The sequence below is a fragment of the Falco peregrinus genome, chromosome 18, assembly GCF_023634155.1.
Source record: "Falco peregrinus isolate bFalPer1 chromosome 18, bFalPer1.pri, whole genome shotgun sequence".
Lineage (NCBI taxonomy): Eukaryota > Metazoa > Chordata > Aves > Falconiformes > Falconidae > Falco > Falco peregrinus.
Genome location: NC_073738.1, coordinates 5,898,801 through 5,922,397, shown reverse-complemented (window position 1 = coordinate 5,922,397; position 23,597 = coordinate 5,898,801). Strand labels below are relative to the sequence as shown.

The 23,597-nt window shown below is 47.7% G+C and overlaps 1 protein-coding gene across 5 annotated transcripts in view; it reads left to right on the top strand.

Annotated features, from left to right (window-relative positions):
• Window positions 1–23,597, top strand: part of MAPT (microtubule associated protein tau) — a 52,916-nt gene that overhangs the window by 19,444 nt on the left and 9,875 nt on the right. Inside the window, exons 2-13 of one of the 5 annotated variants that reach the window (XM_055790135.1) lie at window positions 4,129–4,217; window positions 5,566–5,652; window positions 7,039–7,125; window positions 8,972–9,037; window positions 12,187–13,095; window positions 15,635–15,690; window positions 16,814–16,993; window positions 18,006–18,138; window positions 18,761–18,811; window positions 19,257–19,522; window positions 22,863–22,955; window positions 23,103–23,195. In XM_055790135.1, coding sequence (XP_055646110.1) covers window positions 4,145–4,217; window positions 5,566–5,652; window positions 7,039–7,125; window positions 8,972–9,037; window positions 12,187–13,095; window positions 15,635–15,690; window positions 16,814–16,993; window positions 18,006–18,138; window positions 18,761–18,811; window positions 19,257–19,522; window positions 22,863–22,955; window positions 23,103–23,195 — 2,094 coding nt within the window. In that variant the 5' untranslated portion in view covers window positions 4,129–4,144. The remainder of the gene's footprint in view (window positions 1–4,128; window positions 4,218–5,565; window positions 5,653–7,038; window positions 7,126–8,971; window positions 9,038–12,186; window positions 13,096–15,634; window positions 15,691–16,813; window positions 16,994–18,005; window positions 18,139–18,760; window positions 18,812–19,256; window positions 19,523–22,862; window positions 22,956–23,102; window positions 23,196–23,597) is intronic. The other 4 variants (XM_055790130.1, XM_055790131.1, XM_055790132.1 and 1 more) reach the window with 4 other exon arrangements.

Genomic DNA, 23,597 nt, shown 5'->3' with positions numbered 1-23,597 from the left:
GTAGTTCTGCTGGAAATGGATAAGATTCTTAGGAGGGTTGGTGCGTTATCTGTCATGCAGAGGGTGCTGCCGAAGTTTTATCTCTGCACAGCTATCCTTGCTGTAATTATTCATTACTGAACCATTGCTTCAAGGTGGGGCTGGTTTTACACTTTTTAGAATATTTTAGAATATGTTTTCCCCTTAATGTTATGTTTTTCCCTAAGAGGGTTTTCCACTTCCCCTACTTGAAAAGAAAACCAAATGGGATTATCATTATAGACTTTTTTCAAAAATTTCAGACCGTCTTTGTTTAAGAAGTCTAATCTAGAATATGCAGTTTTAATAAGGTTTAAATTTTCTTTAGTCATATGAGTTTGTTACCTGAGTGAAAACCCAAAACAGAGCTGAGACTTTCACTCTAGAATAAGAGGGGTTTGCAAATAGGCAATTCAGTTTTGCTTTTTGGTTTCAACCAGACAGATCTGTCCCAAAACTGTATGCATCATCAGTACGGTTTCAAGTGAACGATACTTTTAGCTGACGTCTACAATGGATGAAAAAGGAGGAGGGAGAGAATGAAGTTCGGCATTTATTGGAGAGGCATAAAATGTCTTTATAGATGATGTTCCTGGCGAACAGGACCGTATGATTATATGGCCTGTGTATTTCAAATTCTGCTGGGAGAGCTTTGCAGCTTAGAGATAATGGTGGTGGTGGCTCACTTGTACTTACCGATTGAATTGCTTTGTGTGCTTAATGTTATTTATTTGCTTATCTGGTGCTGATGAAATTTCATCAGCCCTATTGTAATGGGTTTAAATCTCAGCCCTGCCAGGCTTCGGAGGGCAAGCTGTAGGAAATGCTTCCCGAGCCGCTTGTGAGAAAGGCATCTGTTGAATAGGCATTTCTTCAGCTAAAAGCAAGATGCTGTGGGAACCATGTTGGGAGCTCAATCCCAACCCTGCCCCGTGGCTCATGCCAGTTAGTTTTTGTTCCTCACCGCTGACTGCTGCACACAAGGGCTCAGACGCAGAGTGACTCTGCTCTTCTGCCTGTCATGCTGCAGACGTGGCGGGAGGACATTATGCTTCATCTGCTGGGAGGTGCTTCTGCAGCAAACTGGGCATCCGTCCCCAGAATCACCATGTCCAATTGAATGAGTGTCCAGCGCGTTTTGTAAGCTGCAGCCAGGTTTTGGGTGCTCTCAGGGGCCCACTGAGTGGTTTTTTTGATGGATCTTTGTGGCTTTTGGTCATGTTCTTGTAACAGAAAAGACTGCTCTTTCTCTCTTGTCTCTGAAAAACTAATGGCTACATCGTCCCGAGCCCACCTCCAGTCCCTTAGCTCTGAGGTGGCTACATCCTGCCATGCATAGAGCTCAGTGGGAACGGGGGCTGTGTCTGCCCCGCTGTGAGCAGCACAGCGTTAAAAGGCCTCCTTGCAAAGCTCAGCCAGCCAGCTTCTCTGAAAAACACCCGACCATTTCTTTGTGCTGAAAAGCCCTGGCACTGGCAGGTCAGCGGGAAGCAGGGTGACAGCCAGCCCTCGACCAGGCAGCCCTGCGCACCCGCCAGCAGATCCACCGGCCTTTGCTGAATCATGGCTTGCTGCTGCTGTGCCAGGGTGGCACAGATGCTAAATTCTGTGTTCAGAGGAAAAGTGGAAGATCCTTGGCTGTGTTGGGTGCTGTCCATGGAGCCAGCAGATGAGCCTCCGGCGGGTTATGTGAGCTCACTAGCTGTCAAGCCAGGAGTCCTCTCTGGATGGTGTCCCAGGAAATTCTTGTCCAAAGGCAAGAAAGGACTAAATGTATCTTTCCAGGGAGATTGGGGGAGACACTAATTGCTCTTTGCCAAAAAAACAGGTGGGAGGAAGAGAGAAAAGGAAACAGAATAAGGAAGCAGTAAGCCTCATTTAAGTCCAGTGAAGCAGACTTGTGAGGGGTTTTTTCCTCTGGGTCTGCAGTTGGGAAGCAAAGATGTTGGTATCTGTAAATGTTTAGTGAACTGGGCTGGGAGGACTGTTTGGGACCACCAGTTGTGAGTGAGGTATGGGTTGCTTCTCCCATCCATGTTTTCCTACCAACAGGCAGGGCACTGCATGGGGAAAACTGCTGTACCCAGTCCTGTGTGTGTGTTTGGGCTGGAGAGGTTGCTCTTCTGTGCATGCACACACAAATACACAAGAGCAGCACATTTGTGTGTCATTTTACACTCATGTTCATGCCCAAGTTGCTTTTGTGGCCTGTACACCATTTTAATGTTAACGTATTTCAGTATTTCAGTGCTAAGTAGACCTGTAAATAATATCAAGCAACAGCCAGATGAGACCAGCATATAATCAATATGATCCTTTGAGCTCTGGGAGGAGGGCAGCCGTATGTCCAAATAATTAGGGCCCACTATTTGGGGGGCAAAAAATAGATAATTAATTCTTTCCTGTTTTATATCTCCCATTTTTGTGGGTGATTTCCTTTCAGGGCAGTTCTCAAGCTTACTTGGTACAGTTCTGTCAAATGGCTTTGTTGCTGTCTCAGGCAGAAATTAGATTGCATAGTCATCTTGCTAAGGCTTAAAAAAAGCTGGGTGAGAGATCTGGTTACTAGCGTTGGAGTTTCTCTTGCGTAGTTCCATATATCCAGTTAATTTATTGCCAGCAAACAAAACCACATGAGTTTGCTTCTTTGCTGCTGGTAACCTGAGCTGCTTTGCTGGATTCATTTGCTCCTGACAGTCATGGCAAATGTGTGATTACCGTAATAGCTGGTTATTAATCACTGCCAATGGCCGTAATTATATCAACTATTAGGAAGTCAACTAAAATCAATGTCTGTCCAACCAGCATGGAGAATGAGAAACAGTGTCCCTGCTTCACAGAAGCAGATAATATTTGTTTGCAACTTCATTTCCTTTTGCAGATAGATGCACATTAGAAAAATAACTGAATTTCAGCATCTTTCTACTGCTGCTGGTGTCCAGACCTATTTACTGTGCTTTTAGCTTTCTCAGCACTGCAAGAAGAATTCAGGGTTAAAGCAGCCGTTGTGCTGTCCTCTCAGACCCACAACCAAGTGAGACCCTCTTCTCTTAAGAGTCCCTGGTCCAAATCCATCTCTGGAGAGTCCCGTTTACCCCTGTATGTCACTTTTGGATTGCTTTTGGGATCAGTGTATCGTTATAGCTGTGTATCCCTGCTGGCTGTATCCACAGAGGTAGAAGGCATCCCTTCCTGCAGCAGCATTGCACCCTGCCAGCAAACACTTCTGTTGAGAGACTGATTGAATCGGCAAATGCAGAGTTTCGTGTGCAGCAGAAGTGTGTCAGCACTAAGCATGCTGCTCCTGGTGATTGCCTGTGACAAAACGGTGGCTGAGCTGTGTCCTGTGTGTGCCAGGATGGTCATTTTGCTTGGGACTTCTTAAATACCTGTGGAATTTTGATGTTGCAGCTGGGCAGAAGTTGCCTATTTCCTTATTGTGATGGATGCAGTGACCGGCACATGCTGTTGCTTGTGCAGGTATAACTAAATATTCTCGTTGTTCACAAGGAACATTTGCTCCTTTATATGTCTTTTATGCAAAATTCATGTTTTCCTTTTGGCTCATGCCCATAGGTGAGTTTTTTCCATCCTTTTGAGTGTGGATTGCTGTGACCTCCTGTGTTGAGGCTTGGTGCTGCTCTGCCAAAGAGTGGTGTCTGGCTGGGACAGCCCTTTTAGATCTCAGTTTGGAGTGTTAGCATTCCCTCCCCGTTGTCCTCCTCTACTTGATGACTGTGGACATAGCATGCTCCTGGTGGATTTGGAGGCACTAGCGTTAGATGCTCCAGGGAATATTTCAGGACTGGTGTGAAACCCAGTAGCTAACGTGTATCTTGAGCTGTAACCTTCCGCAAACACAATGGTGTGATTTCAGGGCTCATCAGGAAAAAGGAACAAAGTAGATATATTGTTAGAGTGGCTGAAAAGATGGTTGGCTGGTGTTGGCTACTTGCTTGTGATAGGATGTTTAATAATCTTGGAAACTGGCTGACAAACCAGAATTGTCTTGTGGAGCAGTAGGTGGGAGCACACCAACTGGGCTTCAGATGAAGGTGTATTGTGTCGGGTTTTGCTTAATGCATGTTTGTTTTTTACTGTCCTCTTCAGGTAACTTTGCTGAGAGATGGCGGAGCAGCGTCAGGACGTCACCATGATGGAGGACCACGCAGCTGGCCAGGAGAAGCACATCCCCTCAGGTGAGCACCTCCAGGAGGACATGGTGTAAAGAAGAATCACCTAAATAGGGAGAGCGGGGCCAGCGTGGTGGTGCAAGGGGTCCTTGGGGACAGCCAGGAAGAGGGGATATGGTGTGTGTGGAAGGTTACTGTGGATCAGCTGGCTGCAGCCCACAAGATGCTGTGATGTTTGTAGTGGTGAGAAAATGCTTTGATATCATTGCCCAGCGAGAGCAGAGCAACCCCTAGTAACCAGACTGGTGATGACATTATTGCTGCAGCTTTGCAAATGTGTGTTTCTGTGTTCACTTCTCAGTTTGCTATAAAAATACAGCACCGCTTTTATTTGGAGACACAGCTCAAGGATGCTGCTTGCTGCCTGCTTTTCTCACCTGCACAGGGAGATGGGGAGAACTGAACAGAGAGCTCTGGGAGCAGGGGCTATGCAAGAGTCTTTCGCCCCATATTTCAGACCTGCATTTCTCAAGAAGCCTTTCCTTTCTCATTCCACTATGCTCCATAGCTGAGCTTGGAAACCCACATAATGCCAGAAAACCTGGTGGGACTCACTCCCAACTATGCTCCATATAAACATCATCTCAGTTTTCTTTTCTTGAGGTGCTTTGGACACACCTTACACCAGATAAATGGATTGCCTCTGTCCTGGAGAGAATTCATAGCATCCATTCATCCTGGGTTCTGTAATGCATTTCAGTCTGATAGCTCCTCTCAGCTTGTAGCCTCAGCTTGGCACATCACAGGTTCCCAGGGATTTTGCTTATGCTGGTTTGAATCTTCTTTTCCAAGTTGTTTTCTCCAGTTCTCGTTTTATTTGCCCAGAATCCTTGCAGAGAGGAAACCTGTGCCTCTTGCCCTGCTCTTCCAAAAGGTGACTTTTGCAACCAGGTGTTTGCACAGTATGCTATGTGCTACACCAAGCCCTTTACAAAGACTTGCTGGTTTGCAATGGTTAGAATTAATGCATCATGGAAGTGTTCACTAGCCTGCTCTGGGATGGAGGCTAATGGCTCCAGAAAAGGCAGAGAGGACAACAGTGACTCCGAAGTTGTACATCTTTTCTGCTCTACTTTGCTAAGGTCTCCTTTCCTGCTTGTGCCATGCTTTGCTGTTTCTGGCTGTCCAGCTCACTGGGCTTTTCTTTTGCTGATGGGTTCCTGCTTGTTCCTTTTGGTGATGACACTGGTGCTTTTGGTTCGCATTTTCACACTTTGCTTGCTTATTAGTTCAGGTGTTTTGTATTCTCCAATTACAGTTTCTTGCTGCTGTGGAGCTGGGCAATCAGAGTTTGTAACACACAGGCCATAATTTGTAGCCAAGGGCTTGTTCTAAGTATTTGAATGTTTTCCAGGCTATCCCCTTCAGATACCAGTCGATGATGGATCGGATGAGCCTGTTTCTGAAACATCTGACGCTAAGAGCACCCCAACTACGGAAGGTGGGAGCTCTTTGACTTACTGCTTTGAAACCATGATGGATGGGGTCGTGGTAAACCTTGCCGAAAGACTTGCCATGTTCTGATGGGGTTTCTCAGGAGGAGTGTCTGCATCCTTGGACAAATGCTCTTCATTAGTCTCATCCCAAGTGATGTCTGCCACTCTGCAGAATGAGATAATGAGCTTTAAAGGTGGAGAGTGGGTTGGAAGGCAAGAGAAGGTGAAGTGTTTATTATAGTTCAGGAAGTTGCTTGTGGTTTGTTTCCTGAAGATTCAGACAGTCACTGCAAGATCCTGTTAGCTCAGTGCAGCCGGGAGCAATCCCATGTCGTGTGCTCCCAAGGCCAGCAGTTTGCATTATTGTGCTCCCCCAAGATACTGACAGCCCGTCCTGGTTGCTGTATTCCCTTTCAGAGTTAGCTGTACCTCATAGCTCTTTTTTTGCCCCCTCTGTATTTACATGTTCGTTAGTACAGCATGATTCATGCTGGAATGATGAGATGGGCAGAGTCTATACATAAAACAAGACTTTGTGCTGATATAAAGGCCATATTGGTAGGACTCGGGGCACATCTGTGCTGCTCTGGAGTGTTACCTGAATGCCATGTTTGTAGAAAGAATCTAATTCCAAAGTGGTCTAGAGACCTGTTCACCTTTTTAATTAACTACACTTTGTGTGTTCCTCTAGCTGCTTTAATCCCAAGTGTCTGCCTCTTGGAGACTTTAGTAAAGGCATTAGTTTGCAAAATTTATCTAAAATAAAGGTGAATGGAGGTGCTGGCCAGTTCCATCCCTGTTCCACTGGAGGTGTGGGCTGGCTGGTCATCTGTGAAGCAGCTCTGTTCCTATGTATGTGGCTCAAGAAATCAGTATGTAAAACCTGGCTGGTGCAGAAGCAGGTGTTCTCCTGCTTTCCAGTTGATTTGGGACTGTCATGACAAGCAGACATCCCTCTGGTGGATGGAGCTAGGTATCTGTCTGTCTCAGAGCTGCCCAGAGTGCGACGCAGTTGCAGTGCTTGGGTGGTGTATGAAGGTATCCGATGGGAGCTGCTCTTTGCTGGTCCAGACCAGTGATGTCCCCATGCAGAAAGCATTGTCACACATGCAGATCAGGCTGTCTTTGTGCATTTTCAGACGATGGTTATGGTAAAGCCTTCAGCTGCATAAGGAGTACACTGGAGATGTGTGGCTTGTGTGGCAGAGGGGACAGCTCATGATGTCCCTGCGATACTGGCTTTACTATGTCATGCTCAGTTGTCTCCCTCCACAAGCACTGGCTCAAGGGAGGGAGTCAGCTGCTTTTCTGAGCAGACTTCTTCAAGCATGTCCTGGCCTTCACAGGGTTTTGCCACTCAACAGCTATGTGAAAGCTGCGTTGTTTTTCAGATGCCACAGCACCTTTAGTGGAGGAAGGAGACCACGAGGATCAGGGTGGTGTCGAACAGCATGGGGAGATCCCGGAAGGAACCACAGGTGAGGGAGACCAAGGTGCAGCTTCATCCCTTGATGCAGTCAGAGCAGAGAGCTGGACTGGTTAGTGCTTAAAAATAACACTGCAAAACCTCTTCCAGGCATGCTTTGCTCCTGGTGCGTGCTTCTTTCTTCTCCGTGGCTTGCGGGAATAATTCCTAGCTTACAATTGTCCTCTTGCTTTCCCCATCCTGGAGGAAACTCTCAGCCTTTTCTTCTCTCTTTCTCAGCTCCACATCTGACAGTCTTTCTATTTAGTGTCTGTGGTGGCTTTGCCTCCCATCTCCTGGCTGAGCACTTACCTGCAGATCCCAGTCATCTCTGCCCCTCTGCCAGCAGCCCCACTTTGCTGGCGAGGCAAGGCGGTCACCGCAGGACTTTGCTGCTTGTCTCATGGGTGCTCTCGCTCAGCCCAGCCCATGCGGTTGTCTTTGAAGCAGCAGGTGAAAACCAGGCCACTGCAGCAGTTCTGTGGCTGCCGGCACATCTTAGGGATAACGCAGAGGAAGTGAAGTGGCTAATTTGGCCTGAATGCTCTGTGGGGAATAACGGCACCTGGGCCTGGTTTCCCAGGAAGGGATGGGGGCCTTTCAGAGACAGAGTAAGAAGGGAGTGAGCTGCAGCAGTGCTGTGTGTGTACAAGAGGGGAGGAGCTCCTGGGAGAGTCAGGTCTGTATGTGGAAGAGTGAGTGTGTGTCCCCTGTGTGGCAGCCACTGGCTTTTCCTGGAAGCATCAGGCAGGACCTGAGAAAGGTAGTGGGTGAAAATGGGCTTCTGCCAATGCCTGAATGCTGAAACAAGCCCACAGCACTCTCCCTCGGGCAGCCAGATTGTCTATCCTGCATCCAGTCCCCAGGCTGCTGGTGGAGCCCTGGGCTGAAAGGCATAGTGGGTCGCTGTTGGAAGAAGGGTTCGCCAGAGTCAAGAAGATGCTCAATATGAGTTATGCATCTTGCTCAACTTTATTAGTTTCTAACACTACCTATATAAAACCGATACACATGCATATTCATAAAGCAGAAATATAGTTGGTTAGTAGTCTCTAAACACGTGTGGTTCTCACACCCCTAATTATCATGACTAAAATAAGCATTTTATCCATGTAGCTAATTGTGTTGCTGTGCTTCAGCCTTTTAGTTTGTTACTCCCTATTTTCCCATACCGGTCCCTATCTCTCTTGGCCCTGCACCTGCTTTCCCAGCAGCTGTAGCTTGTTACAGCCACGGCCTGTTGGCACAACATAATTACTTGGTCTCAGGATTCAAGAATTGCTGAAGGCTACCTCTCTTGTTAACTTCAGCACAGCAACTTCAGTACAATTCTGATTACAGGCCTATTCTAATACCAGGCCTGGATTGTGCAGATCTTCAGAGATTCTAAGGCCATGCTTCTGCAGCCATTCTTCTACAGGTCGCCTGCTAGCAAGGATGTGCAGTCTCTGGTTCAAGATCTGACTGTACCAGGGAGCCAGGAAGAAGCAGTGTGTCCTGAACTCTTGGTATATAAATCCACAAGTAGGGACATAAATCCACAAGTAGGGCTATAAATCCACAAGTTGCCCTGCTCCTTAACAGCCTGTTTTCTGCACCTCTGCCTGAAGGAGCTTGTACTAACCTGCCACCCAGGACACGTGAGTTGTTGAAACACTCCTCCAGTCTGGTACAGCATGGGCTGAATAGATCTACCTAGATCCATTGTCATTGTGGGTTGATTGCCTTTCTGACACTGCCCTGCTCATAATACAGCGCTGATGGGCAGAATTGACAGTGAGGTAATTCTCCAGATGCATGCTTAAACTTAATTCTTGTTTTGATCATGTTTTTCCCTTCTTTCTCTGAACTGGGACCAGCTGAAGAGGCAGGTGTAGGAGCCACTCCCAACCTGGAGGACCACGCTGCAGGAGATGCTGCTCAAGGTTAGTGAATCATCTGTCACTGGGGTCCAGTTACCGCTACCCACATGTGTGACTGGTTGCTAGTGGCTTGGGAATTGGCTTGGGAATTTTCTTCTGTAATGCAAATGCTCTGCACTGTACGAGCAGTTGGGCTGTTCTCCCTGTTCCTGACAGGGGAGGATCATACATGCTTTGAATGTTCTGACATACTCATTTCAGGGAACTGCAGCTTTTCATGCACCACATTGTCTCTCAAATGACTGAAGCCTTGGTGCTTGTTTGTCCAGTTGCAAAACAGGGCATCCCCCAGGCTAGAAATGGTAATGAACAGAGCTGGGATGGTGCAGTTAGCCAGGAGGAACTGCTCAGTGTTGAACAGTCAGTTTTGGGCCCTGCATGTCACACATCAAATAAGTACATTTGTGTCTCTTTCTAATGTTAAACGTGTCTCAAACCTACTCACTGAAGCCCTGAGTTTTTAACATTATGGGTGTTTTTTTCTCATCCTGGTCTTAGGGATGCCAGGCATGGTGGACAGTGAGTGTTTTTAGAGCATTGATTATGTGACTGCTCAAATGAGCCAAAAAATTATCCAGGGACCTCTTGGCTACCTGGAAGGCCTCTCTTGACTCTGCTCAGTTCAGACTTGATGGAAAACTTCAGGATGAGATTTTCCCAAAGCACCCAGTGCTGGCTTAATTCTGTTCCCAATGGGGCAGACTTAAGGGTTCAAACTCATTTTGATACTGCTGTCTTGCTAGGACTTACACACCATAATGCTAATTTTGTGTGCTCTTTAAAATCTTAGTTAAACCCCGTTTTGTAAGGTAGTTTTCTGTGCAGTTGCTTGGGCAGCGTCTTTCCTCCTCCTGGCTGCATTAGTGCATTTACAGAAATCCATGTCTTTTAAAGAAGTAAATAGGTCTTTGCGTTTTCAGCTCAGGGCAGAATTCAGTCTTTGCTTTCCAGATACAGATGAGCACAGTTATGTGCAGTCTGCTCCCCACAATCAAAATAAAATCTTTGCTTGCCTGTCCAGTGGTTCTTGGACTAGCAAGTCTTCTGTATTATAAACAGTGGCACCGTTACAAAAAAGAAACCAAGATTATTAGCAGGAGGGCAGTGAGGTTCTCTCTTCTGTCTGCCCTGTTCAGTCTGGTTCTAGCTGCTGTTTCTCACCAGATTTTTCATAAGACCTTTCTGTACCGTCCTGGGATCTTTCAGCTGTCAGATATGGGGACGTACAGCTAGCTGGAGCTCGGATATAACCTATATATGACATTTCTAGGTTCTTATTTAAATTGTGACTTCCCTGAAAGTGGACTTGTAATAATGTGCTGCTTCCTTTTAATGGCTCTCTTTGATTTGGAGGAAAATGTGATTATCAATACACACACAGTGTCTTGGATATCTCATTACTAGCTACCTTCATTTTTCGTGTTGTGGAATTTGAAAAAACGATCTTTGCAGTGACAGTGGAGTGTGCTAAAATGCTTTTGGAATCTGAGGTGGAGAAGTGCCTTCTGATTCACAGTTTGTGCTGTGCTGACATTCTGCCAGCTCTTGACCTTGTGCTGCACGTTTGCCTCAGAACCCTCAACAGGTCCTGGAGTATGGAAATACAGCTAATGAACTGACTGTCCACATCTCTGCACTGGTGGTTGCTAATGGTCATGCTGTTCATTTGCAGAAGAAATGAGCCAGGATGACCTGCTGGCTGCTGCATAAACATCCCTCAAATCCCTGTGGTTATAAAAGGTGTTTCTTGATGCCACATTTCAAATATTACCTGCCAATACTTGCCAATTTTAAGATTTCTCTGAAACCACAGTTTTGGAGGTCTTTGTGTGGTAGTTTCACTCAACCATTATATTCTCCTAAAATGGGGAGAACGGTGATAAAAGACCAAGTCAGTCTTGACTTCTTTTCTTGTTTTAATTTTATTAATCTACACAAAGCAACAATTGAAATATTAGTACTGAAATGCTCTGATCTAGGCTCTAGTTTATCTGATGAGTGCTCAAAAAGATTGAAGAGTATATGAACCTGAACAAATTCATGATATAAGATGTGAGTTCTTACTAGGGCAGTTGACCTTAAAGCAGTTTACCTATGTTCAGGGTGAATTCTCCATTGCTCAGTGCGTCTTCGCTTCACTTGAATGAAATTCTAACAGAAAAGCTCCAGCTTAACTAGACTATATGGCTTAATGCAGCAATTGTTGTGTGAAATTGTAAAAGTCTGCGTCATGCATGAGATCAGCGATAGAACAGAATTCTCTCTTTTATCCAAAACCAAAACCAGCAACAACAACAACAACAAAAAAAAGATCAGTGTTTCTGTGACCTTAAGTTTTGGGTTTTAAATGTCACACTTTCTACTCTGCTCAAATGGTGGCAGCAGCAGTGCTGGAGATCTCATTAGTCTGAGTGGGTGCACAGTCCAAAATTGCTGTGACGGTGTGGCTACAGCCACGTTTTTGCTTATAGTCCTTTCCACTGAGGCTGTCTGCTCCACTGGCTGTTGAAACACGCAGCAATAAGACAGGAGACATAGAAGTGCCCTTCCCCAAGCTCATGAGCAGTAGAAATGATCTGGAGAACAAAGCACAGATGGTTTGAGCTCTGAGAGGGCATAAATGGCACCATGTCTGCATGAGCATCTCCTGCAAGGGCGGAGAGGACTGTAGGGATTTTGTAAGCCTGTGAAGGAGGGGAGCGTGTCAGGCATGTTTTGTTCAGGCCTTTGAGGCAAGGAGAGGTGGTCACTGACCAGCAAACTGATGGTCCAGTGGTGGTGTTAGATTAGAAAGTGGTATGTTCTTGGCTTCTGAAAATCTTTATAGCTGATCCAGCTCGTAGAGCACGGGTGCAGCAGATGTTGGTTGTTGAACACCCCAGTCACCTCCGAGACCGGGTCCAGGGAGCAGTCTGGTCTCCCGCGTGGTGTGGCTGTCACTGTTTCCAATTCCTGTGGGGATCAGAGTTTCATTAATGGCAAAAGCCACTGTAGAAGTGAGTTACCTGTTCAATGCGGCAGTGTGGGACTTGCTTTAATCCTCTAGACTGATAGTAGAAATCTGTAGTCTCTCTTCAGCATTACATGACTGACTACCTATGTGACATGCCTGTTCTAATTGTTTGCCCATGCTTCATACCCTGCATCTTGAACTCCAGGGGAGCTGAGCTCTCCAAAGCTACAGCCTGGCCCTCAGGAGCATGTAGGAGATGCAATAAAAAAAGAAAGCCAGCTCACAAAGCAGGTAGCTGGGGTTCTTCAGCAGCCTCTTCTGTCGCGTGAAATGAAGGCTACAACAGCAGCTCCCACCAGGATAGAGGTCACCATCCCAATACCCTTGGATATGTATGAAGACTCCAGACCATCTGAAGACAGCAATGAGTTGTGGGATCATCGGGGCAGAGAAGGCATTGGTGTGGTTCCTGCGCTGGGTCGTGATGTGTGCACTGAGGGGCTGGCAGGAGCAGGTGGCCCAGATGACTCCCATATTAAAGATGAGCCATCTCCTTTATATACTAGAGCCCCATTAAAAGAAGATGCCAGTAGACAGGAAAGAGATGAGGACCGTGATATTGATGAAACTTCTGAACAGGATTTGCTTTCCCTGGTGAGGCAGCATGTTTCACCAGGACCTGAAATGGGCTTGCGTCCAGCAACAGCCAAGGAAACTCTTGAAGAATGTGCCTTTGGAGAGAACGAGTCTAAAGATGTCCTCAGAGATGTTCCAAGAGGCGCACTTCTTGTTGAAACTGAATCACACAAAGCAGGAGAGGACCAAGAGGGGAGGAGACAGTCATTGGGTGGTAAAGAAGATACAGCTGTCACCCCGTCAGAGCCTTCTGAAATCATCTCCCAGAAAGAAGCTAAGCCTGGGGAAGGAGAAGATTCTGGACCCTTGCTAGAAACAGCTCAGCTCCCCGCTGAATTAAAAGATGATGTGAAAGACGAAGGTACTCCTTTGGCAGAGGCTGTGCCAGATACAGGAGAACGTCGAACGCCCAAGAAGAAACCTTGTGCCCATGTTGCAGATAAAGCCATCAGTCGTGTCCCCCTCCTAAAAGGTGTGTGCACCGTTTGCCTGCCCTGAGCTCATGTTGCCGGTGGCTTGCTTACAACAAGGCTGCCTGAACCAGTACTTCAGCTTGCTGCCACCTCTTGAATCCTGCTGCTTGGGAGATGGCCTGGACCTTTGCTGTGAACTGATCTACAAAGCACCACTGCTTCTCCCTCCCTCTCCTTCCTTCTTTAGTTTAATCCTGGATGTCCTGGCATATGTAACAGACCCTTACGCTTCAGTTTTGCGTCCCTTGCATGGTGCTGCCATGTCCCCAATCATGCTTTGTTCACCTGTTTTTATTTTGACTTCCTTGGATTTGTGGGGTGGGCAGTTTACTTCCCGCCCAGCACCTTCCCAGAGAAGATGAAGACCAGATGAACATTCTTCTGGCATGTTGGAGTGGGTCTAACCTGGTGCACGCTGCAGCTTGTTCCAGCAAGACACATGCCATCTGGTTTGCATGTGTCCACTGTCTGGTCCAATAACTCTTTGCATTGGCATTCCTAAAGAGGAGGGAGGAGGATGAAGGCAGGGAGGTGGCAGGTCTAACCATGGAAAAGGCCTCACGTTGGTCCTGTTTCTTGTAAAACCCACTGCTAACTGCTGTTGGAGGCAAAGTCTGCAGCTAGCCGGACCTTTGCCTGCTGCAGGGCATGTCCAGTGCTCTCACAAAGCATCCAGCTCCCATCTCAGTTCTGGACGGCATGTCCCTGGGTGGTTCAACACAATGGCTGTATTTGGGGTGTTCTGTGGGAGCTGCGGGGGTGTGCGTAGGCCTGGCTCTTGGGTGCATCTAACTGCATGTGCCGCTAGGCTAGGCTAGGCTGGGGGCGCGGTCAGACCCTGGAGCGGCTGTGCTCGTGCAGCAATCTCAGTCTTAGCTGTGCTGGGTGAAACTCTGAGTTCAACACTGAATGCACGAGCACCTCTGCCAACAGAACAGCTCTTAGACCTTTTCTTGAAGAGCTTTTTTCCACCTTTACTGGGGGGGTCAGAGGGATGTCGGTAGGGGCTGTGCTCAGTGGGCAAAGGCAGGTTTGGCAGTGAGTTGTGTTAATAAGCTGGGGCAGGAGGACACACGTTAAAATCTGATGGTGTCTCACCGTGTTGTACCTCAGCTCTGGCTCTCCAGGGCCTGGCCTGCGGAAAGCTCTGCCTTTCATCCCAGTGCAGCATCCCAAAAGCTGGCTTGGCTGCTTCCATTAGCCAGGAAATGCTGCTCTGGTTTGCAGCAGACAGTGTGCTCTTCACTGTGCAGGGTTCATCAAGAAATTGTTGATGTAGCTTTTTCCATTGGAGCTAAAGCTCATAACACATTTCTTGTTGTTCACTACTTAGTAAGCCAGTGGGAAGCTTTGTACATGTGCTGCAGGGCATTGGCATGGCTTGTGGCTCACATCAGAGCCTGAAAACAGTGGTGGGCTGGGGATACGTTGCCCGGAGTCAACCAGTTTCTGATTCAATAGGAGGAATTTCTTTAATTATTTAATGGTCTTTTCCTTCAAAGACGGAGATACTTTGTGGCTGTTCAGCTCCAGCCTTGCTCCATTCTGAAGTTTTAACTGAATGGGGGAAGGGCAGTGCATGCAGCAGCTCTGGGAGTGACTGCTGGGATGCGTCAGTGTGGGGTTAACAACATGGTTCATGTCACTGGGAAAGGGCTGACCCCCAGGACAAGTTTCCAAAATGCTGGGGAGAATATCAGCTGCTCTTCCTCCCAGATTAGGGAGGAATTAGCTGAAGACAGGGAAAAAAGGCTTTGTTATGAGTGCCTTATAGTACAAACGTTACTTCCTCCCTGTGTCAGATCTCCTGATTAGCAGTACTGCAGTCTGTTGTGCTTGTAGACTAATGGGACAGAGCACTGAAATATTGTCAGTCACAGTAAGCTTGATATGAATCAAGCAGAACAGCAGCTAAAACCTTAAGACCCTGCAGGGTCTAATCCAGATCAAAGGTGCACTGGCTGCTGGGGAGGCAGAAAGCAGTGTCGGGAGAGATGGGAGTTAACAACAGCCAGGTATAAAAGTGCTTTGCAAAGCTAACACACTGAACAACAACTTCAATTGAGATCATGGGCAACCTGGTGCTGCTAGGATTGGGACATCCTTCAATTTCAGTCTTTGTTTATATGACTTGTTAGAACCAATGGGTGTTTTAGAGAGGGAGACCCATGCTTAGGGTTGAAGAGAATTGTTGAGTCCTAAAATGAGCAGATGCTACTGGAACTGAGTGCAAATCTAGGCAAAATGGTCTCATACAAACCTTGTTGAGTGTGTCTGATGCTCCAGTGATGACTAATGCATGGTTGCCTGTGCACAGGATAATCTTTTAACCCAGAAAGAACATGTTTATGGTGTGGAAGTATTTCTGCAAGAAATGAGTGACTTTTTAATATTTCTAAGAACAGTATTTAATTTAAAGGGAAACAGGAACAAGGAACACCCATCCACCATGCATGTTGCTATAGCTCAGGCATTATCATCGCTAGAGTTTACTGACCAGTCCCAAGAAGTCTGACTCTGTGTGTTCCTATTTGTCAGGTCGTATTGACGGCAAAGAAAAGGAAGGGACTGAAGCTGAGGAAAAGAAACCGAAGGTAAGCTTAAAAAATAAAACCAGAGGTGACATCAGCCCACTAAGTGCTGTGCATGCTCCTGACTCCCTCTCCAGCCCTCCTGGCCTGCTCTTGTGCCTCTTAGGAAACCTTGCCATTATTTTCCATTCTTCCATCCATATTTCAAGAGTGGTTTTATTTTTGCTTCCCTCCCCCTGGTTTGGATGGTGCAATCCATGGTGATCTTTGAGGACAAGGAAGCAAACCAAATCTAAATCATGGGGTTGGGTGGGTGGTTAGAGTAATCATTTTCTCAGCCTGAGTCCAGAAAGCAGACAGTTGACTTTTCTGGGGCAAACTGGTGCAAAAGCAAGCTCAGACCCGGGTTGGACTGTACTGGGAGCAAGAAGCTAACAGTGAAAAGAACAAGACATGCAATTAAAAATTAATTTAATTTTAATCTGTGCCTTGCAGATGCTGTGTTCTGGGTGAGGAATAGAGTTTAATAGTGGGTAGATTTCAGATGTTTAAAGATATCTGTCACACTGCTAATTTGGAGCACGTTTAGTTCAGCTGACCATTAGCCTGGCTAGTGCCTGGGTGAGATAATGGAGGATCTGCTGGACAGTTCAGCGGGTCAAGAATTAAAGGTGATTAATATAATTGCTTTCAAACAATGTGAAACCGGGTCTTTCTCTAGGGAGGTTTGGCAGGGTTGTGTGAGGCTAGGCATTTGACATGATACTAAGTAACTGGCTAGATAAAAACCAGTGACCCATTACTGACAAAGGAGGTGTGATGGGGTTAGAGTTTTGGAGTAGATAAAGCAGTTCAGATGGTAAAACGTGCCAGTGGTGTGGAGGGCAGTGGCAAGGGCAGGCTGTCACAGGGCTTGGGTATTGCTGCACCCTGTGGGAGGAATAGAGCTGAGGTATCCCATACTTGCCAGCGGCGCAGCAATGGGACTGCAGCAGTGCCCTGGGCCCTGCAGCTCTTGCCCAGCTGTGTGCTGCAGGGAGAGGGCAGTACCAGCCATCGTCTGTCTGCACCCCGTTCTGTATTGCACCTTCTAATCCTATTTATTGTCAGCGATCCCCTTTTGTTTCTCTCCCATACTGATTTTTTGTTGTTGTTGTTCCAATTTTATTTTGTTTCCATGTTTAAGAAATCCTCACCTTCCACTGCCAAACCCCCAGGCGATAGACCCTCCATCCCCCCCCAACAACACACCTCCTCTAGCACAATCCCTTCGAAAACACCCTCCAGCCCTGCTTCCACCTCTAAACGAGTCTCTTCTGTCACATCCCGACCTGCCGGTACAGGAATGCAAGAAACGAAAGTCAAGGTAAGGAAATGGGATGTGAACAAGGCAAAGCTGCCTCAGGCAATACCTTAAGGTATTCCTGGCAGGTGTGATCGATAGTGCTTGGCTGGGCAGTGTCTCTGTGTCCCATTCAGTGGAGGGAGTGGGATGTGCTTCCCCTTCACCTTCCAGTGGCCATGGCCAGCCTTGGCTCCAGTTTTGCTGTTTGAAGCAACTGGGTCCGTCTCACCAGCATGTAGGCCCCTTGCTCTGCATTACAGCAAAAATAGCTCATTGCTGCAGGGTGTTACCTGGTCTCCCTGAGGTATTCCCAGGTCCCTTTATGCTCTTTCTTGTTTTGCGGCTTTATGCTGGTTTTATGGGTGCGTTGGCTGTAAACAGCAGATGTGTTTGAAATGTTCCGGAGCCAGATGTGCCAGGTGCTACACAGGGAATAGGAAATGCACACACCTCCGTGTCTTATTCCACAACGTGAAAAGTAGCTTGGCGTTGCCCTTTGTGGTGTTTGGTCATACAAATACAACTGTGGTGAGGGAAAGAGCAGAGATTGCAGGTCACAGGCAAGGGGATATGGTTTTACCATGATAGGGATTGTGATGGCTCTGCTCTGCTTCCCTGCTGCCTTGGGACCAGTCAGCTTGTAAATTTTCACTTGCATGTTTTTTGTGAGCTTTTGTACACAGACCAGCGTTAGAAAGTCATCAGAAATAGGCTGTGTTAGTTTATAGATGTGGGGAGACTTTTCTGCAAGATCAGAAGACAATAAATAGCATATTGCTATTTATGTGCCATTACAGTACATGTTGCAGCAGTGCATTACAGGTGGGGATAGAGGAGGTGCTTCTCTGTGTTTGGAGTCTGGCCCTGGGTCCCTGAATGCAGCCTCTGGTCCAGTCAATGGATTTATTTATCTTCTGTACAAAATTTTAGCAGAGCAGAGGAAACAAAATGATCATGGCTCTGATCCATGAGGGGCGATAGCCCATCCCTGGGTAGATCCCCCTGCATCAGCCTTTCACCCTTGCATCCCCAGGGCCCGGAGATGAGAGGTGGCACGAAGACAGCCACACCACGGTCTGCGGCAGGGCAGGCTCAGAGGAACTCGACCAATGCCACGCGCATACCAGCAAAGACGCCCACGGCCCCCAAGACACCTCCCAGCTCCGGTATGTGATGGCAAGAGTGGTGTGCTGCTGCCTTCCCATGGTGTTGCTGACTCTGGAGGCTCTGCTTTGGTGGTGCTCCCAGGCTCTCCGTGCAGTTATGTGGAAGTAGTGAACAAATTTGTGCCAGTGCAAGGGCACGGCCAGCAAGCGGAGGTCTGCGTGGCAATTCGGAGCTGCTCAGCCTTGTCACGGGGCTGTGGGTGCGGAGCTAGGGATGATTCCTCTGAAGTGAACCTTTGTGGATGCTGCTTTATCTGCTCTGTTCATGTAGTTGCCAGTGTGTAGGAGAGGGCAGCTGCTTTACCCCTTTGGGATTTCCTCCAGTTTGGAAGATTTAGGCAGCTCCATTTTTTTAATCTATCTATTGCTTTTCTCTTGACGATATTTCACAAAGACCCAGGGGCAAGAGGATCAATTCTTCGATTGCAGGAATGGGGGTTAGCCCATTATTCTCAGAGAAGAAAACCCCAGAAAGCATCAGGCATTGTGAATTTCCATTAAAACTGTGCATTCCACTGAATATATATATTTTTTTCATACTTAACCAGAGCTGCACAAAACCTTAAATCAGTTAAATTTCTGGCTTTATTATGTTTAAGCATCTTTCTCATTCATTAAACAGGCAGAAAGGAGCAGAAAAAACCACCTCCTGCAGCAGCGAAGTCTGAAAAAGGTGATGTTCAAGGGTTTTCTTTTCCATTTCTTTTCAAACTGGGGACAGTTCTAAGCTGCTCAGTGATCAGCCTTACTTAATTACATAAAATAATTTTGTAAAAATGCTTCCAAATTTCTAATAGAAAAGTGGTTTTGTTTGAGTATGTTTTGTCTGTAATTTGACATGGATGCTAATGTCACACTCAGGTGGGGAGTCTCACCAATGATCCAGACAATGAAGACCATCTTCCTTCTGAGATACTCAGAAATTGTCTTTAATCACAGTTCTCACTTCAAAATGAAGTAGAAGAAAGTGCAGCCATCTCCCCCCAGATGGTGGTCTGCACTGGGAGTAGTGGGTGGGCCCCAGGGCCAGGCAGATCAACCCTATAAAGTCAGGCAGTGAGTGAGGGTTGAGTACCCAGGTTGCTTACCCTGTGCTTGCCTCCCTCTGCAAACCTCAGGTGAGCAGCCAAAGTCTGGAGACAGAAGCGGTTACAGCAGTCCCGGCTCCCCCGGGACTCCAGGCAGCCGTTCCCGCACTCCCTCTCTGCCCACCCCACCAGCCAGGGAGCCCAAGAAGGTGGCAGTGGTTCGCACACCACCGAAATCTCCGGCATCTGCCAAGAGCCGCATCCAGCCATCAGCCGCACCCATGCCTGATCTGAAAAATGTGAAGTCCAAAATTGGCTCAACTGAAAATCTGAAGCACCAGCCCGGAGGTGGCAAGGTAAATGTGGATTCTGCTTTCCAGGGACCTGTCTGTAGGGACAGTGGGTGTTTGATGCTTCATCTGGGAGGGGAGAGCCCTCCCTGGAGCAGCAGCAGACCAGCTGTGGCCGCAGATACAGCAGTGGGCAGCCGAGCTTCAGCTGATCTCCAGCCTGATTCTGATTTTAATTTTTTTTGCGTTGATTGGGTTGGATGCTTGTCCTGAAATTGCTTGCCTGGCTTAGCGCAGTACAGCTGTCCCGCAGAGAGGACTGCAGGGAGCTTGTGATGTGGCTTTCGTGGAGTGGCACATCAGTGTATGGACTGGCTGCCAGGGGAATGACATTCCCTCGTGGTGTCCGGTTAGGGAGAGCAAATTGTGACCTGCAGCCCTAAAGAACCACAGGATCAGGGTTGTATTTCTGTATTCTATGCTGTGTGATCTGGAGCAGTCCCTTCAGTGCTGCCTCTGCCTCTTCATTAGCAAGCAGACAGGGTGGTCTCCTCCCTGTGAGGGTCCCAGGCTCGGCACATTTTTCGGGAGGTTGTGATTTTGGATCCAACTCTGTTGACAAGGTTTTGGATTGCATTCTGCAATCAGGCACTGCCTTGCTACATAGTGCAGTGTGGCATGGACAGAACTGGTAGCACTCTTATCCTTTCCACCGCTAGTACTTTTCACTCCTAGAGAGGCAGTTTCATGAGCAGCAAAGTGAACTGCATGCTCCAAGTGCTTGGGAATGAGGGTCTCGTGTTAAATTTTGCAAGCCCAGCAGAGGAGAGTTTGGGTGAGGGAGTGGTGTGAGCCAAATCATTTGTGCAGCCCCAGGAGCAGCAGTGTGCAGTTACACGGCTCCAGCAGTGGTGTTGGCTGCTCAGCACCCATCCGAGCCTCTCTGCGCTGCTCCATTGCACTGTGTGGCCCTGTCCCTGTGGCTTTTATAAAATCCTCTTCGCTGCGTGGGTGGAGACATGAACGCACCTGGTTCTTCTGTTGGTGAAGGCCCAGCGGATCTTATACAGATGTTAAATGGCAGAACCAGTGCAGTCAGAGGTCCCTGTGTGCTCATGCTTGCCTGCCCCAGGGGGGGAACGCTTGCAAACCTTGCTCTGCAGCTGCTAATGCAACAGAGCTGTAACAAATCTTCCCCGAGTGTGATGCATGCCATTTTGTGCAACTAGGTAACTCCGTGGCTCTGAAGGTTTGACTTTGGCATGGGGGGAAGCTGTGAGATGGCTTCTCTTCACCACCTTAAATAGCAGTGTGCTTTTCCATTTCCTTATGTGCATTTTTTGCTGTGGCTGGCAATTTATTGGACAATGCATATTTTGCTTTGTGCTAAAGTCCAGGAGGGCTCTGGAGCCTGGGCAGGGCTGTTCTGGCTGTTGGTCATGAGCAGAGCAGCACATGTCTTTCCAGCTGCCCGTGTCCCAGGGCCTCAGCCCTCCTGCCTGCTTAGCACAAGGCATAAATGTTTCCTGCCACCCTGACAAAACACTGTTCTTCAGGGATTTTAGAAGGAACCCTTCCGTTTACTATAAATTAATTAAATTGTTTGCTCATTCTTTTTAATCCAGCTTTTACGAGTTCTTTTTTCTCTGTTTGCTTCTCTGTCAGGCAACATGTTTATTGTTGTCACTGAAAGAGTAAGAACAGCTGAATTTGGGACAGTTCATTGCTCTTTGCAGGGGAGAGTGGCTGGATGCTGTTGGGGATTTTGTAGGACACGATGCTGCTCTTACCAGAATGGTTGCAGCTGGAGCAGAGGGAGCTGATCCCACAAGTTTGATTCTAGGGTGGCTCTTAGAAGATGGGTCTGGAGCCTGCTCTCTGCACAGATTTCAGACCCCCAGCCTAGGGAAGCAAAGGTACATGGGGCACCCATGCCCAGCAGTCAGCCAGGCCACATCTCTTCCAGTGTTTCTGCATTGTCTAAGCAATTTTGTTGTTGCTGGATCACGGAATACTGCTCTGGCAAAGCCTGGTCTAGCAGAACTGGGTCCTGATTTGCAGGATCAGTTGATGTGAACTGGGAAAATGATGCTGGGGGCATGTGTTGGCCTTGGCGCTTCTCATGCTAAAGAGCCAGGATATAGCGAGGAGCTCTCCTTGCAGCAGCATGCCGGGAACATGCTGAAATGGAGGGTGAGGTTGCCCGCTCAGCCCACTCTGTGGACGTTGTCATCCAGGGACTGCATGTGCAGTGTGATGTGACACTGCTCTCTTGCAGGATGCTGTGTCTTTTTCCTTCTCATGAGGGTTGTGCTTCAGACAGGGTTTCTCCTGAGGGAGGGCAGGCCTGTGTGCCTGCTGGTTTTTACCTGCATTTACCTCTGGTTTATACTTGCGTAGGTTGTAAGGCCACTGCAGTCCATGTAGGAGAAGGAGCAGGGATTGTCTTCATCTTTGTGTTGTCTGGAGTAGCTGCTCCTCTGTGTGTGGTCACTCCAGCATAGGTGCCCTTATAAAAGCCAAACAGGGAAGACAAGCCCTAAATGGAAACAACTTCATTAGTCCAAAAATCTGTGTGGTGGAGAGGGCAGGCAGGCTTTGGAACTGAAGGGTGAAGTTAGGGTGTGTGGTTCCCCTGTGGCACCAAGCCTTTTCCAGCCTCCCTCCCACCCGCGATGGCGTTGGGAATATGCAGTAGAGCTGCTGCCTTTGGGGGTGGTCTGTGCTGTCCCTTTCATCTCATCTGTACAGGAGTTAAGAAAACTGCAGGCATGGGACTGCATCCCTGGCAGCATTTGCTTTTTCTCTTTGTAACTCTAGAGGGAGTTTGAGCCCTGAACAGCACAGGGCTCAGGCATCCTCTCCCAGATGGTGCTGGACGCGCAGCTCCTGCTCTTCAGCCTGCTGCCCTGGCCAGCTGCACCAGTTTGCCCAGTTTTCTCAAGCTGCTGAAATGTGAGGCCACGTGTATCTGTCCTAGAGGGGGGGAACATGCTGCCTGGCAAGGGAGATGCAGCTGAGCAGGCATTTTTCTCTCAGCTCCATCCTTCCTCCTTCTACTGGCTCTGCAGAAGCTGAGTCTCAGACTGCTGGTGCCTTCCAGCATGTTTGCTGCCCAGCGAGTTCCCTGTTTTGTTCAGTGAAAGAAAACAGGGTGAGCTGGCTCTTTTGCTAGTGTTTCTGGCCTGGAAACCAGGGCTGCCTTGCTAGCCAGACATGTCCAATCTCTAGCTATAACCTGCCCAGCTCCATCTTCACTTTCCAGCCTGTGTGTAGACAAATCTGTGTGGCAAGCCAGAGATTCTCCTCTGGCACTGGAAGGCAGGCTCCTGGTTTTAGTGATATAACACATGGTCAAGCTGCAGATGGTCATGTTGTTTCTCACACTCTTTTCTGGCTACCAAAGGTGCAGATTATTAATAAGAAGCTGGACTTTAGCAGCGTTCAATCCAAGTGTGGCTCAAAGGATAATATCAAACACATCCCAGGAGGAGGCAGTGTGAGTACCTTCACACTTTCAATGCACTATAATAGTTCTTATAATAAGTGGCATGTTGTATACACTAAACTGCCAATGCTATCTGCAGCGACCCTGCCGTCAGATAGCTATTGGTGACGTGCAATGACTCTTTTCTGGCTACCAAAGGTGCAGATTGTTAATAAGAAGTTGGACTTTAGCAGCGTTCAATCCAGGTGTGGCTCAAAGGATAATATCAAACACATCCCGGGAGGAGGCAGTGTGAGTACCTTCACACTTTGAATGCACTGTAACAATCCTTATTATTAGTGGCATGTTGTATACACTAAATCGCCAATGCTATCTGCAGTGACCCTGAGATAGCGATTGGTGACGTGCTGTCATTTAACCCCATTAACCCAAAAGACATGGTTAGATGAACCTTAACAAGTCCTGTACATGCCTGACATGGACAGAACTAACTGACCTGTGTAGAAACCATGTCTGTAACAAACCATCCCGTTAACTCGAAGGTTTTACACTACCTGGAAGGCTTAATGCCTCATTGTCTGCAGGATGGGTCGCCTCTAGCAGACGGTGATGTAGTTGCTGATGCAGTAGGTGGATAGATTTATAAGCAAATGCAGTCTTTGTTGCTTAATGTACTGCTAAATTGCACGTGAC